We start from the raw sequence: 17,659 nt of genomic DNA, 5'->3' as shown, positions 1-17,659 counted from the left end.
TTTTCGATGCTTTCCATACTTCCTTATCCTGAGCCAGAGTTGTCTATTTTGTCGATGCTTTCCATTCTTCCTTATCCTGAGCCAGAGTTGCCTGTTTTGTCGATGCTTTCTATACTTCCCTATCCTGAGGCAAAGTTGTATATTTTTTTTAAAAACAGGTTTTCTTCCTTATATCCTTCATTACTTTGTCCGTATATTTCAATCCTGACCTTTGCTTATGTTTCCTTCTGCCATTCTTCCATAGCCTTCATGTTCCATAATGTGTCCAATCATTCTATTTTTTCTTTTTGACTGATTTTGAGTTTAGGGTCGCTTTCAGCAGCGACACTATATGAGTCGTGGGCCTACAGCTTAACTGAAGTCCGAACCACGTGAGCTCCTGACGGGAATTGAACCCGTGTCTCCCACGCCAAAGGCACCTATGCTAACCGCTTAGCCACGATGGAGCTCTCTCTTCCTTTGAGATGTTGTTCAGTATACTCTTCATCTTTTCTTTTCTTTCCTTTATTTTCTTTCTTTGATACCTTATCAAACATTAAGAGGCCGCATCACGGCGAAATTAAAATACCGCTAATTTTATAGAAATTATGTGATATCTTCAAATAGATAAAAGATAATTGAAATATAGAACAAGAGCGCCCTAGACAATATCATTTTACCGTTATCACGACTCATCTGCTTTCGATTTCCAGCCGTTTTGAAAATCGTAATTTATTTTCGCGTTTCTAAGTGGCTGCAAACGGGAAGCTACTAAGTGACTCGTAATAACGGTACCACATGTAAAATAATATTGTCAAGGGCATTCTTGTTTCACATTTCAGTTATCTTTTATCTATTTGAAAATATCACATAATTATTGTAAAATTAGCGGTATTTTAATTTCGCAGTGATAAGGCCTCTTAATCTTCTAACATTTGTCTATAACACAATATTTCGAAACTTTGCAGTCAGTTTTTTCTTCTAGAATACATGTCCAATATCTTTGCAACACCACACTCCATACATACACAGTGTTTTGTAAGGGGCGACAATATTATTACAATAATTCACTGAAATTCAGCAGTTCAATATTGAAACTTTTTGTGCAGCAAGAAATCGAATCAATAAAATCAGAGAATAATCCTTGCAGTTTCTTTATATCTTATTTCTTTCATTCCTGAGAGAGTTTCATTGCTGAAAGCATATTTCTGAAGAGTAGAATTGCTGTAAACAATGAGTAAAAGAAACTTTTTTAATGTGTAAATTATGCTCTTAATATACTCGTGTATTCAACTTGTACCGGTACTTGGACAAATTTTTAAATTTTTCTCTCTTGAATTTGATTGAGTTGTTATAACATTGTCGCTCCTTACAAAATACATTGGGAAGATAAAGGAAACCTGCTCATAGCCTGCTTTCATCTTTTGCTCATAGCCAAGTTTTTTGGACCCACTCAAAAAACAAGTTCACAGATTACGGGTAGGGTTGCCAACCGTCCGGTATTTTACCGGACAGTTCAATTTTTGACCTCCTTGTCCAATGTCCGGTACGATCTCAAAACCGGACGGAGTACGTATACTCTTACTAGTTCAACTTATTTCTAAGTATATTTTGTGCATGTCATAGCTTAATTATATTGCTAATTATATTTGCCTTTCTGTTTTAAATACGATGTATTAGTGATGGTACGCTACAAAAATTACATGTGCCGATAGTTTAATAAGTGCTTCAAAAGTAACTAAAGTTAGCAAATTCTAACTCCGAATCGCTCAATTTTATGTGAAGTAACCTCTTTCATGTTGTTTATATTTTCAACCAGAGATGATGTCACAATCTTAAGAGTATACGTACTCCAGGAAGGTGTCCGCTATTTCCATTTCAAAAGTTTGCAAGTCTAATTACGGGACAATTCTGTGTTCCAGTAAAAATTTGTCGAGACGCCAAGACTCAAACTCGTAATAAGGGACAATCCCGTATATACAGGATACATACGAACCTTAACTATGCATATAAAATATTATGATGAACAAGCATTTGATTTCCAGTGTAATCGTCCATTATAATTAGGGCTTAGACAATCAAATTTTCGAAATAAAAAAAAAAAGTTCTCAAATTGCTATTGAAAACAAAACTATATAATACAAATTTGTCAAACATTAATTTCAGTCGTAACAAAATAAACAATGAGAGGTTGATTCTGTTTTAAATAAAGAACTTAGAGATCTGCTTTAAAAAATCCGCAGTAGGGCATCATAGTTTTTACATGTTATCAGTGCCGTGCCGTGGAAAATCAGCGCCCGGGGCGAGTATACAACGGCGCCCCTATACACATATTCCAAGTAATTTTTCCTATCTTTTTCCTCTTTCTCCTGAATTTTCGCCCCCCTTACTTCGGCGCCCGGGCCCGTCGCCTCGCTCGCCCCTCCCCCCCCCCACGGCATGGCCCTGCATGTTGTATGTACTTTTTGATTAGGGTGACCGGATTCTGACAAGCGAAAAGTAGAACACTAGTAAATGGTAGATTACTGTGTCGGCACTATGCATGTCCTTATATCAATTAACGTTTTCCTGAAGTTAATAATTATTATTTAAAAAGAGATACTCAACAAACATATTGAAGGAATTCAACACAACTCCAAATACTTTCATGAATGACAAGTACAAGATTGATGAAACAATTTAAAACAATTTGGTGGAGTAACATAAAGAAGTCACTTTAATGAAAAACAAATTTTAAGTATGTTGAAGCATAAAAGTTTAATGAAACATAAAAATGCGGTTCGCCTTAACCCGTTGACTACCAACGAGAAACATATGTCCCATGCGAATAATTCAAACATCGTTGGGAATTTGTTTTTAGAAAATTTTGAAAAAAAAAAAAAAAAATACATGTTGTTCTCTCATCGGGTCAGATGTGACCAGGAGACTGTGTTTAGTTTCCAAAACTCTGTATAGATGTCAGGAATATCCAACATTAAAGGAGTCGTACATATAAAAGAAGGTTCACATTAAAAAAAAAATGGTAGTCAAAGGGTTTACGATTATTTATCCATTATCTTGCAAACTAATTAACTAACTATCAGTATGGGTTATGAAACTCGGAAGTTCAATGTCGCGTTCACAAAAGCTCTCCATTGACTTCTGTCTTGACAGAACTGGATCCAGTTTCTACTTTGTGCTCCAATATCTGCAAGTTCTATCTTAATATTATCCTCCCATCTGCGCTTAGGTCTTCCTAATGGTCGTTTTCCGATTGGATTTAAACTAAAAGCTTTGAAAGCGTTCCTGCTTTCTTTCATTCTGACTACATGGCCTGTCCTTTAGACTTGATGACCCTAACAATATTTGGTAAACTGTATAAATTATGCAGTTCCTCGGTATGAAATTTCTGCCATTCCCAATTCCCTTTCTTCTTGGGTCCGAATATTCGTCTTAGGATTTTATTCTCAAATAGTTTGAGTCTGCGTTCTTCCCTCAGAGTAAGCGTCCATGTTTCGCAACCATACAGCATAACAGGCAATGATTGTTGATTGTTGTTTGGGTTTTTGATTGTTTTCCTTTCCTAACAATAACATTTTGAGAAATGTTGAAAATCACAACAGTTGGTCATTCAGTGAAAGGGTGCCTGTGATTCGAATTGTTGTAAATAAAGAACAAAATATTCCTTTATTTACATTCCTTATTTATTAAAAGTATTGCAAATAAGTTGACAGTATTGATAATAAGTTAAATCAGGACTTTTTTTTTTTCTTTTTTAAGGACATTTCTCGATTTTCTAGGTGTATTTGCAACACGCAGAACAGCTTTTTGAAAAACAGTATTGAACTGCGAAAATCAATACGTTTGTTCACCCAACTCTTGATCCATTGTAATTCGTAACTTTTTTTTCCTGTTTAAAGTTTCACCGTTATTGTTTTTAAACTTTTCTGTTGTAGTTGCGAAAAACAAATGTTCTATAAATTATTATCTTTGTTGAAACTCTCGTCTATCTTCTTATTGGACACGCTTTGTTTTTTATTGACTATCTTTTACCCCATTTTCTCCCCTGTTTTTTTTTTCTCTCATTTTAATGCTTTTTATTCCGAATACTTTTCCTCTTGGTATGTTTGTTCTTGGTTGTTTTTGTCGCCATCACTGCGAAAAACAAAAGGGAGAATTTCCCTTGTAAATTCCTCCGAGTTGCGAGCTGAACAGCAATCTTAACCTTCGACCAAGCACAAGACGTACGTTTACGTTATGGTTTATCGACACGGGAAAGAAGCAATTTCGTGTTTCTTTTATATCTTCATTTGTGTTTCAGGAGATGGTGTTGTAGGTAGACAGAAAGAGAAAAGGGAATCTTCTCAGCAGGAAAATGTCAAGAAATGGAGGTTTTTTTTTAAGAAACATGAACAATCCTGTTGGAACATTTCCAAGTTGTCAAATGAACTTCAATATAAGTTGATTTTTTTCTATATCTGCTCAAAAATTCTGTTTTCTAAAAGAAAATGCGTAACCTTGGCATTGAATTACTGTTTATTTGAATAGATGAAAAGCCTTTCGATATGGTTACGTGAAATTCTAATGGGAAACCATTTCCAATTATAATGAGTTTTTTTTTTTTTTGTGCTGGATTCTAATTCAGTTGAATTTCTTTTAGTAGGTTCAAGTATTGAATGTAGTACGTGGCATTAGAAGCGAATAGGTTTACTAGGTTTTCGTATTAAAGAAGTTGAATCCAATTCAAAGGTATGGTTTTTTCAATTTAAATACAAGTTGAAATAAGCTTTTACTTCCTAAAACCCAATATACAGAGTTATTACAAATGACCCGTCCGAATAGAAACATTTATAACACACGTTTAGAGACAGCCAAATACATAAAAGTGATTTCAATGGAAGAAGGTACTCAAAAATTGTTGTCTCACCACATCAAAGATGTTCCAGATAACCCTCTTTGTCACTCAACATGCAGTATGTTTGTAGTGTACCATAAGTCAAAAAATTAAAATATTAAAGAAATAAAAATCAAAATAAATTGTCATATCATAAACTAACGGGACAGTAAATTCTTAAATCAAATTAAAAGTGCAATTAAACTAATGGTTGCAATCTCTTATTGTCATAAAATGACAACATTTTATTAATGAAACAACTGACTTACAATGGTAGTATAGTGGAAATTTTTGTAACAATATAAATTATTTAACAGTGAACATCCAAGAGTACTGAATACAGATTATCAGATTAGTATGTCAGATTAATTGTATAACAGATCATTATAATTTTACTCAATGCTTAACCAAACGGAAATAAGCTAAATATTTAAACATTCAAATCTGCCTGTCACTTTCAGAGACCTCCTAATTTCATGCCACATGCAAAATAGACAGTTAAAATTCCCTGTAGTCATACTTTACCTCATTGCATAATTCGCTTGGTCTTGACCGGACAATGGTCTTTCTTGCGGCATTTGTATTTTCGTATAGACCATTCCATTGCGATTCTGGATACAGGACCCAGAATGCAGAATGCAGAATGATTTTTTACTTGCAAACTTGGTCATTTTATATGGACTATTGTCCTTGTTTACTTTAATTATTTTTCCTTTTAACTTCGCCAAAAGCTAATATAAAAATTTACAAAATCTTAGGAAAGTCCTAATTACATTTTCTGACAAAATATTGTTGTTCTCTAATGATGTAAAAATAAGTATTTTTGAATTTTAATTTACCCTGAGGTTTGCTTTCATTTTTTTCGTGATTTTATCCGAATTGTTAATTACTACTGACAAGCAATGTTATTTGACTACAGGTGATTCTTGACTATTTTGCTTCTGCTTCCAACGATTTTTTGATTACAAGTACTGTCCTTGTGAGTTTTAAAAATAATGTAATGCATGTATCCAAAAGTTAAAATATTACAGAAAACTTAGTTCCATCTTCACCTACCAAATTGCCATTATAATTTTTATGAAAAAATGATTTTTTAAATTCTCAGTTCATGGTTTCATTACATTACCCCACCAACTGGAAGAAAAATTCCTGAACAGTACCTTTAGCGTATGTCATTAGTTTTTAAATTCTCAGTTCGAATAAACATTGAATAAATTGACAAACACTAAACACTGTGAAAAACACTGGGGGGTGAACATAATGTCCACTTGAATGATTGTGGTCTCACTTCAGAACACTGGGAGGTGAAAAACAGGGTCTTCTAATTGTCCTTATCGTGGCCATTGATAAACGAAGAATGTCCCTAGTCACTCCACAGAAATCGAAGTGAAGACTGAATGAAATGGTAGATGATGTGAACTGCAACTGGGCCTCTGTAAATGCAGACGCTGAGAGCTGCGACTGACAGTAGGCAACCGATGAAGGTTCCTATAGATGGTCCTCTTCTTGATATGTACTCGGGACCGTAGTGAAGGATGATGAGCAGCTACGCATTTGGTGTGGCATCTGGGCGTCACCTTTTGCTGGGAGCTGCGAATTAACGATGTCCTGGCCAAACCAAGGACCCTTGATGACGGATGAAAAACAGCTTGGCGTCTCGGTGTCCGTCGTGTGGACTGGAGGCGAGCTAAAGCTGCGGTGATTGGTTTTCCGAGTTCTGGAATCGAACCCTGGACCTTTATGATGATGGGGTAGCTGTGGCACTGGAACATTTCAACAACAACTGGAGCCAAGGTGCTGCTGAATGATGAAAGTGACGATGTATCCGTGGTGAAACAGGAACGGGAGGAGATGCTGGCTGTTGTGGTGGTGATTCTGGAACAGCTGACGTAGAAGCTCGGCATAAGTGCAAGGACTAGTTGACCATTAGGTGTTCTGGCTCTGGAGAAAGATGGCTGGATCTGCATGTGAGAGACGCTGGAGAAACAGAAGCGGGCAGGCCAATGCTGGTACAGGAACGTCTGGAAGATGACCCTTGTAGAGGCTGGACGTAGCATCTGGAACTGGACCATCTCGAAGAAGGATGTGCCCATGCTGGTGGACTGCATTGTGCTGGAGAAGGAACTGGCCTCCTGCAGTGACATTTCTTTGCAGTTGCATAATGACAAAAGAAATTGCATTAGTTTTTTATATTTATTTATTTATTTTTTAACTTTTCGTGATTTTATCCGAATTGTTAATTACTACTGACAAGCAATATTATTTGACTACAGGTGATTCTTGACTATTTTGCTTCTGCTTCCAACGATTTCTAGATTACAAGTACTGTCCTTGTGAGTTTTAAAAATAATGTGATGCATGTATCTAAAAGTTAAAATATTACAGAAAACTTAGTTCCATCTTCACCTACCAAATTGCCATTATAATTTTTATGAAAAAATGACTTTTTAAATTCTCAGTTCATGGTTTCATTACAGCTGTTTATATCACTGATACTTGAAACCGTAATTTTGGTATCTATGTCGTTCATTATTCGCTTTATTGTGTTTCCTCCTTTTCCGATTATTCGTCCGATCAGGTTATTGTGAGCAAGGATCTTTAACGTTATTTCTCCTTTATTTGTATTATTAGCTTCCTGCTGCATTACTTCTAATATTCGTTTACACGCATTACTGCAATTTTCTGGATTACCATAAATTGTAATAGCCTTTTCTAGGGAACCTACGTTGTCTTTTCGATGGACATCAACACGTGCTCTAGTTTGTTGAGTGATTTGACGGATTGTGCTTCCCTGCCGACCAATTATGGCACCAACCATATCACTCTGCACCAAAATCCGCAGAGGAAAGTCAGTCTGGCGGGAGGTGCCGGGGATCCCTGAGAAAGGCATGCCAGTTCTAGATCCACGAGTTCTATTTCGTCTGTCCATTGCAAATTCTACTTTTAAGGAACTGCCTTCGAATTCATAACCATTTAGTTGATTTACAGCCTGTTGTGCTTGTTCCTGAGTTTCGTAACTAACTTGCACAGTTTGCGTAGCGCCATCCCGAGAGTTCAGCTTCTCACAGTTTTGTACTGACCCAAATGGTGCAAGGAGTGGCTCAAGATCTTCGAACCTTATGTGTGTGGGAATGTTTGCTACCACTATCTTGTTATTTGAGCTCCAGCCATTTCCAACTTGGTCCACTCGTGGTTCTGGGATATTGACCGGCATGCCCCTTATTGCATACTTCGCTTGGTCTAGGCCGGACAATGGTCTTTCTTGCGGCATTTGTAATTTTGTATAGACCGTTCCATTGCGATTCTAGATACAGGACCCAGAATGCAGAATCCGGAATGATTTTTTAGTTGCAAACTTGGTCATTTTATATGGACTATTGTCCTTGTTTACTTTAATTATTTTTCCTTTTAACTTCGCCAAAAGCCAATATAAAAATTTACAAAATCTTAGGAAAGTCCTAATTACATTTTCTGACAAAATATTGTTGTTCTCTAATGATGTAAAAATAAGTATTTTTGAATTTTAATTTACCCTGAGGTTTGCTTTCATTTTTTTCGTGATTTTATCCGAATTGTTAATTACTACTGACAAGCAATGTTATTTGACTACAGGTGATTCTTGACTATTTTGCTTCTGCTTCCAACGATTTTTTGATTACAAGTACTGTCCTTGTGAGTTTTAAAAATAATGTAATGCATGTATCCAAAAGTTAAAATATTACAGAAAACTTAGTTCCATCTTCACCTACCAAATTGCCATTATAATTTTTATGAAAAAATGATTTTTTAAATTCTCAGTTCATGGTTTCATTACAGTAGTCAAAGTTCCTACCATACATGTTATAGCATGTCGAGATCGGCTGATACAGTATCTTTTCGCAGATCATATATCATTGGCGACTTGTATATTATAACGAAGTCCCAGGTTGATATATATGCATGCGGGGAACGGGGAGGCCAAGGAAGAAATTTCACAGTTGACACAATTACTGTAGTCGAACCATCTGTTTGGAAGTCGCAGTCGCATTTCAGCTTATTTTGACTTTCCAAAATTATAATTACTTAAATGTGAGAGTGCCCAGTACGGATGGAAGATAAAATCTGTGATGCCTATCCTAGATACTTTAGTCAATTTGATTTTTGATTTTTTCAGCTAAGCGAGTATAACATATAGTTAGTATTATTACCATATTATGGACGCAAACACGTGATGAACTCTTGACATTTTCCACGAATCATTCATAAATTGTCTAAATAGCTTATTCACTGAACCAAGTAAACAAATATATTCTACTATAGTAATTTGTCACGTAAAGGCACAAAGAAATTCTTCATTTTATTACCTATTAAAATAGAAATAAATAATACGGGTAAGCTTCCCCACAAATCTGGTTTCGTGAATAGTTCCGTGGTTTTATTATTCATTAGTTAAGTTGACAGCAGGAAAGTTTATGGCGTGGAAAAGTTATAGAGTACTGAGTATCTCAACTTCCCTTTACTTTGAAAAAAAAAAAAAAAAAAAAATAACTTCCTCGATGTATAAGGATTAATTCAAAGTCTCTGTATCTTATAGTTCTTCTTCGGAAAAAGCTATTTTATTTTTATAAAATATGTTTACACGTTTACATTATTTTCAGAGCACACCAACGATTGAGTATGTCCTATATTTCCATCATCAGCATATTCTCTCACTTGTTTTCATCAGACTTTATAGATTGGTTCAATTGTAAGAAGAGTTTTAAATTGTTAATTGACTGTATCTCACCTCGGCTCCAATAACGCCACAAACATATAAAAATATGTAAATAAATATAATAATAATAATAATAATAATAATAAAAACAGTATCCTACTTTTATTATTCTAAGTCATGAAAACTCTTTAGTATTTGGAAGTCATATTTGAGGCATGTGCGCCGCCTACGTGGCTGCTCCGGGGCTCCAGCACCGACACAAATAATTTTGTGGATGCGGCGCACCCACAAGATTTTTAGTTTGATAGAAAGAAAATAAAATATTTCTCACTTTCCAATATGAAAAATATAATTAGCAATTAAAACATTAACAAGGAAGTTAAAATTTCTAACCTCTAAAACATTATTGTTTGTTTCAAATGTGTTTGTGCAAAGGCAATCAAGCAACATACTCAAGTCAGTCATTTTGTAGTTTATGTTCGCAACATAATCCTTGCACAGTTCTTTCTATAATACCATTAAAATTATTTGTTTTTATGAAGCATTTTTTTCATTATAATTTGTATGGATGCGTTTTTTTCTTTTAGCAACGTGTTAATAATACCATTGCCTCTTGCAATAATTGTGCATCATGTAAGTTGTTTGAAGTATACTCTTAATGTTACGATTACATATGTTGAGAATATTCATCTCAGTAACTTATCTTCAACCTTGTATCCGGGTTTGAATCATTTTCTCTTGCGTTTAAGTAAGTCGTGTTACTGATTGAGCTAGGGCAGCTCCAACTTATCCTTATAGTACCGGTATATTTTATTTTATCACAGCACAGCTCTTTATGACAGTGTTCATTTTAACTAAAAGAAAATAAATAAATAATAATAATAAAAAAAAAAAAATTGTGACTCCTCTGGAAACATAACACCCCGCCATTGATATGCACCCACATACATTTTGGAAAGTTGACGCCGTCGATTTGAAGTATCTCTTCTTGTGGTTGTTACACGATTTTATGTAATTATCATAAAAAAAAAAAAAAAAAAAAGCTCCTTAGTATAGCCAATAGTTGTTGAAGTGACGACCTTGAACTTGGCTGCTCAGTTTGGTAACTACTAACACGTAAAAAATGTGTTGCCATCTACAATTGCTTTATATATAGAGAAAAAGCGAACGTTTCTGTGAATCATACAGTAAACTCTGGTTTTTAATAACATTTTTAAACTTCCAAACGCTAATATATATCACAACTTCAAAATTAGAGTTGTGGCGTAATTGCAGCCGGGATGCAATATTTTTAAATTAATATAAATAAAAATTACTATGATGTCAATACACTTCAAAAATAACATTTCGAAAATCATAAATCTATGACACAATCAACAAACTTAGTTGGATTAAGATTGCTTTATTTCCCAGGTATAGACTTAGTATAAACTTAAATTTAGTGTCAGGATGGCAGTCATACACAAAAGTATCTCACCAAACTCAAGCACTATTCTGTAAAGAAGTAAATGTGAAGTGTAAAATGAAAAATGAAATGAAATATTTGAGTTTTACGTCCCAGGGTTATGCCGGTTAGGCTAAAGGAGATGGTGATTATGAGAAATGAATGAAACGGTGGAATGAAGAAAGTGGGAGGAAACGGGAGAACCCCGAGAAAACTCACGAGCACGGTGTTTGTCCACCACAAAGTCTACACGGTGCGAGCTGGGATCGAACCAGAGACCCCAAGCACCGTAGGTGAACGCTCTACTACTGAGCCACCGCGCCCCCCGAATGTGAAGTGTAAAAGAGTATCTGCGATAACAGTAGTTTTTATACTCAGATTTAAAAAGTGTAATGTTAGGAAAAAAGAATTTCAAAAAAGGACGTTTTAGCAAGCCTTTCTAAAGGTCAATTTTAATTTAAATGGAAAGCTTGGACTCATGAATCATCAACGCCGAAAAATAGAGAGAAATATTTTCAAGACTGTTCCACATGTATACCTCACTCTTCCAGTCAAAATAAATAAATAAATAAATAAATAAATAAATAAAAATAATAAAATAAAATAAAATAAGGATCATGGATATTCCTGCATTCAGTTTACTTTCTGTTACTAGAAATGCAAGCCCACCCATCTCCAATATTGATCCTATAAAGACGACTGCTAGCAGGTCACTGAAATTACAAACAATTAAATTTACTTAGGTTACTCTGTGCATCACGACTCTGGAACTCACTAAAGAAATACGAATAATTATCACTGCTGAAAAATGCAACAAAATCTGCATGTTGAAATACAATTAAAATTGAAAGCTAATGAGATACCTAAGTATGGTGTGATTTCACTAGTGCAGCAATGTCCGGTTCAGTATTCCTAACGCACATGATCAAGTTATTTTCAACTGATACGAAATTTTTTGTCTTTGTTTTAATGTTTATTATGGAAGAAAAACCAATCCGGCTAATGGTATTCATTTTCAAACAGTATGACGGATAGGATTCGATATTTGTAATATGAACGAATTGACCAAATTTGGTTTTAATCCGTTCGCTTTTAAGGAAGTTACTGAATCCACTATATACAAGAAATGGATTCTACTATTATAGAAATAGATGGATATCGTGAGATCTCCGCAATAGGTATGTTAAAAGTCCCACTAAAGCTTATTACAAATCAGAAATTATAAGGGGGTCTCTGGCAAGAGGATGTGATAAAATAGGGGTCGTGATAGGAATTAGATTGAGAACCACTGCCATAAACTGACTAATGAACAACGCTAAAATAAATAAATAAATAAATAAATAAATAGGATATTATAAAACGATTTAAAACTAAAATGACAAAGGTGCATGCTCGAGTGAAAATAGAACAAAAAAGAAAAAAAATGCAGGTGACGTGTGACAAATAACACTTGCAAAGAAAATTCTGCATAACCAACGTTGATGTCGGTCTCTTGAGATATTTAAATCTATGAAAATAGACTCAACTGAGATTTGGAACATCCATAAAGAATATATGCAAATCTGTTCTGCTTTGTATTCTCTATGACTTTTGTGACAAATATAAAGACTTCTTTTTCATTCAAACTTGCACGATTGTCCCTGTTTGTTCCCGTGAGATTGAGATGCGTACGTTTTTCTTTTTTTTTCTGGATACACGACCATACGTCATTTCCCGCCCAGTTGTATACTTCCGGAATGGATCAATATGGCTGCGCCTGTAGATGGGAGTTGGGATAAAGATGGCGATCGTTTCCAAGGCAACACGCTTTGGCGCGCTGGAGCAGAAGAGTCCAAGATTAGACGGGGCGTGGTCTTTCTCTCCACATTGTGACATCCCAATGAAAGTTTTAACTACGCCAATTCCTAGTGTTAAACCTTGCCAGGTTTTATTTCAAAATTTTCTCGCGTAGCTTCTTGAATATTTCATGTATTCCCATGTAAATTCATGCTTCGAATTATTGTCTTGAACACAAAATCTCATATAGTAACTACGACTTCACGCAGTAGAATTCGCAGAAATAATTGAGCTCATTGAATTCAAAATAAACTTTTTTTCTTTTTTCTTTTAATCTTCGAGTTAAAAAGAACAAATATTGTTACCTGTATGGTGAGTCATGGGATGTTATTTTTCTACTATATTTTGCAAACTTTGCGTTTGCTTACCCATATAATCATATTTTCCGGATTACTTCTTGAACCGCTGCCTATTTCCTTTTGTGTTCCTGAAAAAGGATAATTTCAGCACTTAAAGTCAAAATTAAGTAGATTAGTGTGCCTTCTTCCCTCAGTTTATCAATTCTTAGAAGAAGGAAAACAGGTATACCACTTCAGCACTTAAGATCAAAATTAAGTAGATTGTAATGCCTTCTTCCCTCAGTTTATCAATTCTTAGAAGGAAAAAGGTATACCACTTCAGTACTTAAGATCAAAATTAAGTAGATTGTAATGCCTTCTTCCCTCAGTTTATCAATTCTTAGAAGGAAAAAGGTATACCACTTCAGTACTTAAGATCAAAATTAAGTAGATTGTAATGCCTTCTTCCCTCAGTTTATCAATTCTTAGAAGGAAAAAGGAATACCACTTCAGTACTTAATATCAAAATTAAGTAGATTGTAATGCCTTCTTCCCTCATTTTATCAATTCTTAGAAGGAAAAAGGTATACCACTTCAGTACTTAATATCAAAATTAAGTAGATTGTAATGCCTTCTTCCCTCAGTTTATCAATTCTTAGAAGGAAAAAGGTATACCACTTCACTACTTAAGATCAAAATTAAGTAGATTGTAATGCCTTCTTCCCTCAGTTTATCAATTCTTAGAAGGAAAAAGTTATACCACTTCAGTACTTAAGATCAAAATTAAGTAGATTGTAATGCCTTCTTCCCTCATTTTATCAATTCTTAGAAGGAAAAAGGTATACCACTTCAGTACTTAAGATCAAAATTAAGTAGATTGTAATGCCTTCTTCCCTCAGTTTATCAATTCTTAGAAGGAAAAAGGTATACCACTTCAGTACTTAATATCAAAATTAAGTAGATTATAATGCCTTCTTCCCTCATTTTATCAATTCTTAGAAGGAAAAAGGTATACCACTTCAGTACTCAAGATCAAAATTAAGTAGATTGTAATGCCTTCTTCCCTCAGTTTATCAATTCTTAGAAGGAAAAAGGTACCACTTCAGTACTTCAGATCAAAATTAAGTAGATTGTAATGCCTTCTTCTCTCAGTTTATCAATTCTTAGAAGGAAAAAGGTATACCACTTCAGTACTTAAGATCAAAATTAAGTAGATTGTAATGCCTTCTTCCCTCAGTTTATCAATTCTTAGAAGGAAAAAGGTATACCACTTCACTACTTAAGATCAAAATTAAGTAGATTGTAATGCCTTCTTCCCTCAGTTTATCAATTCTTAGAAGGAAAAAGGTATACCACTTCAGTACTTAAGATCAAAATTAAGTAGATTGTAATGCCTTCTTCCCTCATTTTATCAATTCTTAGAAGGAAAAAGTATACAACTTCAGTACTTAAGATCAAAATTAAGTAGATTGTAATGCCTTCTTCCCTCAGTTTATCAATTCTTAGAAGGAAAAAGATATAACACTTCAGCACTTAAGATCAAAATTAAGTAGATTGTAATGCCTTCTTCCCTCAGTTTATCAATTCTTAGAAGGAAAAAGGTATACCACTTCAGTACTTAAGATCAAAATTAAATAGATTGTAATGCCTTCTTCCCTCATTTTATCAATTCTTAGAAGGAAAAAGGTATACCACTTCAGTACTTAAGATCAAAATTAAGTAGATTGTAATGCCTTCTTCCCTCATTTTATCAATTCTTAGAAGGAAAAAGGTATACCACTTCAGTACTTAAGATCAAAATTAAGTAGATTGTAATGCCTTCTTCCCTCAGTTTATCAGTTCTTAGAAGGAAAAAGGTATACCACTTCAGTACTTAAGATCAAAATTAAGTAGATTGTAATGCCTTCTTCCCTCAGTTTATCAGTTCTTAGAAGGAAAAAGGTATACCACTTCAGTACTTAAGATCAAAATTAAGTAGATTGTAATGCCTTCTTCCCTCAATTTATCAGTTCTTAGAAGGAAAAAGGTATACCACTTCAGTACTTAAGATCAAAATTAAGTAGATTGTAATGCCTTCTTCCCTCAGTTTATCAATTCTTAGAAGGAAAAAGGTATACCACTTCAGTACTTAAGATTAAAATTAAGTAGATTGTAATGCCTTCTTCCCTCAGTTTATCAATTCTTAGAAGGAAAAAGGTATACCACTTCAGTACTTCAGATCAAAATTAAGTAGATTGTAATGCCTTCTTCCCTCAGTTTATCAATTCTTAGAAGGAAAAAGGTATACCAATTCAGTACTTAATATCAAAATTAAGTAGATTGTAATGCCTTCTTCCCTCAGTTTATCAATTCTTAGAAGGAAAAAGGTATACCACTTCAGCACTTAAGATCAAAATTAAGTAGATTGTAATGCCTTCTTCCCTCAGTTTATCAATTCTTAGAAGAAAAAATGTCAAGTACTTAAATGCTGAAGTTATTCCGAACAGAAGACGAAAACCATGAATAAGCAGGGATTCAAGAAGTAATCTGGAGAATAGGACTATATGAATAAGCAAAGAGGGAGATTAGCGAAATACAGTAGAAAAATAACATCCTCACACCTCACATACCATACAGGTAATAATATTTGCTCTTTTATATAAGTATTGTAAAAAAAAATATTTTAAAAAAGTATACTAATCTACCTAATTTCGACCTTAAGTGCAGAAGTCAGTGGCGTATGCTAGGGGAGTCGGGACTTCAACTTCTCCCTTGAACATGATATGATGTAAAATAAGCATTTGTCATATTACGATATGTATAGAAACATCTGAAATTATATGTTGTTAGGAGCTTGAAACTCCCCTTTTTATGAGCTTCTGCTTACGCCACTGGCTAAAGTTATTCTTTATCCCGAACCTAAGAGGAAAAACATGACTTAAACAACAGTTTAGTAAGTAATCCGGTCAATAGGACTACATGAATAAGCAAGTAGAGAGGTTAGCGAAATATATCATAGTCGAAAAATAACATCCACACAACACACATGTAACAATATTTGCTATTTACACATTAAAATACTGTCAAGACTTTTGATTATATTGGAAGTATTTCTGAAGATATTTGTTGTATGAAGAAAGCTAAGGTGTAGGCCCTACCGTTTTAAAATTCAGGGGGCACAAGAGAGCCTGACTTACTCTTCTACTCTTCTCTTCAATAATGTTATTCGTATGTTTTAATCTTCGACGAAAAAAAAAAGTGCAAAATATACTTGAATTAGCGAAGTTTGGTCTAGAAAGGCAGAAATTATGACTTTGAAAGTCGTAACAAACGTACGTTATCTGATTAATCATAGCTCTTCATAGGTTGTAGTATCAGCAGGCTTGTAATTAATCTGTTAAGAATTAACAATTACATTAATAAGTTAATTTTTTTAAACGTTTACTTGGCAGGAATTAATTTTTAATGTATAACCGTTAGAAAAATTGGTAGTGTTTAAGAACTTAATCCTCATTTTTTTTTTTTTCGAGAACTATGTTCTGGATATTCTGCAGAGACTTTTTTGTGGCTTATTTCAGAAACTTCACGGGTAGTTCGCGACAGAAGTTAATTAACGCAAGCCCTTGTTCCCAGACTGGTCTCTTCTTGCCTTGAAGTCTGGGTCATTCATGGATTTTGTAATGATAAAATAGCATTATTGAAGATTATTAAATATATCTAGTGTTTGGTATAACTTTTATATATTCCTCGTAGAACTAACAGGTACACAAAAAAGTATATTTAAAAATATGTCAATTTGTTTGAATTTTTATGTCAGGTTTATGACGTTTTCCTTCTAGTTTTATTAATTATGAGTTTTGTTTTAAAACGGTAAGTTTTCATAATAATCGATTAGTTTTCCTATATCCTTAATTTTGTCCTTTAACTTTTACACTCAAGCATGGGTGACCCTAAGCAATTCGCCATCCCATGTTTGCCATCATTTACCGCCCCCTTTCTCCAGAAAGAACAAATCTTAAAAGCCACGTTTTTAAGTATGCTACTCCATCATGAACAACGAAGGGTAGGGGAAAGGCACTCGCACTCAGAAAGCTCTAAACACCATAAATACAATCTCGTTGTTTCTGTTTTTTTCTTTAAATAATAATCTACTATGTTAGTGAAAGATAAAGCAAACACACATGCAAAGGAAAGATGGTATTCCTTTTTATAGAATTTAATATCGAGCTTCAATTTCAATATATCAGTTTGCAATTCAAGTGCAACTAACTCTTTTTATCTTTATTTCTTGATTTTCCTTCTATATCTGTTATATTTTTTTTTTTAAAAAAAAACTTGTTTCCACCTTCAATAATAAGGAACTTGTTTATGACAAAGAATAGACTAGTTTTTATATATAAAAAAATGTAATAACTAACTAAATGGAATAGGTATTCGCTACTGTTCGTGAATTGAGTTCTTGTATTTTAGAACAATCAAGCAATTCATGCTGGGCTTTGTTTGACCATTTGGTTGGTTTAGCACTGCCCATGTGACCTTAAACTAATGCGACCAAAACATGATTTACGAATGTAGTA

At 34.1% G+C, this 17,659-nt stretch overlaps 3 protein-coding genes across 13 annotated transcripts in view; 1 reads left to right on the top strand and 2 right to left on the bottom strand.

Annotated features, from left to right (window-relative positions):
- The window catches only part of OtopLa (proton channel otopetrin-like a), a 598,778-nt gene that overhangs the window by 502,563 nt on the left and 78,556 nt on the right, over nucleotides 1-17,659 (top strand). The gene's annotated exons all lie outside the window — the stretch shown is intronic.
- On the bottom strand, nucleotides 5,090-6,996 carry LOC145681115 (uncharacterized). Its single transcript, XM_081752528.1, has 2 exons — nucleotides 6,430-6,996; nucleotides 5,090-5,571 (listed from the first exon to the last, which is right to left on the bottom strand). The coding sequence occupies exons 1-2, from the start codon at nucleotides 6,994-6,996 to the stop codon at nucleotides 5,374-5,376; spliced, it is 765 nt and encodes a 254-aa protein (XP_081608654.1). The 3' UTR covers nucleotides 5,090-5,373.
- LOC145681114 (insulin-like growth factor 2 mRNA-binding protein 1) lies at nucleotides 6,428-8,138 on the bottom strand. The gene has a single exon (XM_081752527.1). It carries the CDS (start codon nucleotides 8,121-8,123, stop codon nucleotides 7,308-7,310), a length of 816 nt encoding a protein of 271 aa, XP_081608653.1. The 5' UTR covers nucleotides 8,124-8,138; the 3' UTR covers nucleotides 6,428-7,307.

This window comes from Thermobia domestica, chromosome 3 (assembly GCF_964235325.1).
Source record: "Thermobia domestica chromosome 3, izTheDome1.hap1.1, whole genome shotgun sequence".
Classification (NCBI taxonomy): Eukaryota; Metazoa; Arthropoda; class Insecta; order Zygentoma; family Lepismatidae; genus Thermobia; species Thermobia domestica.
This window is presented reverse-complemented; position numbering and strand designations above follow the sequence as displayed.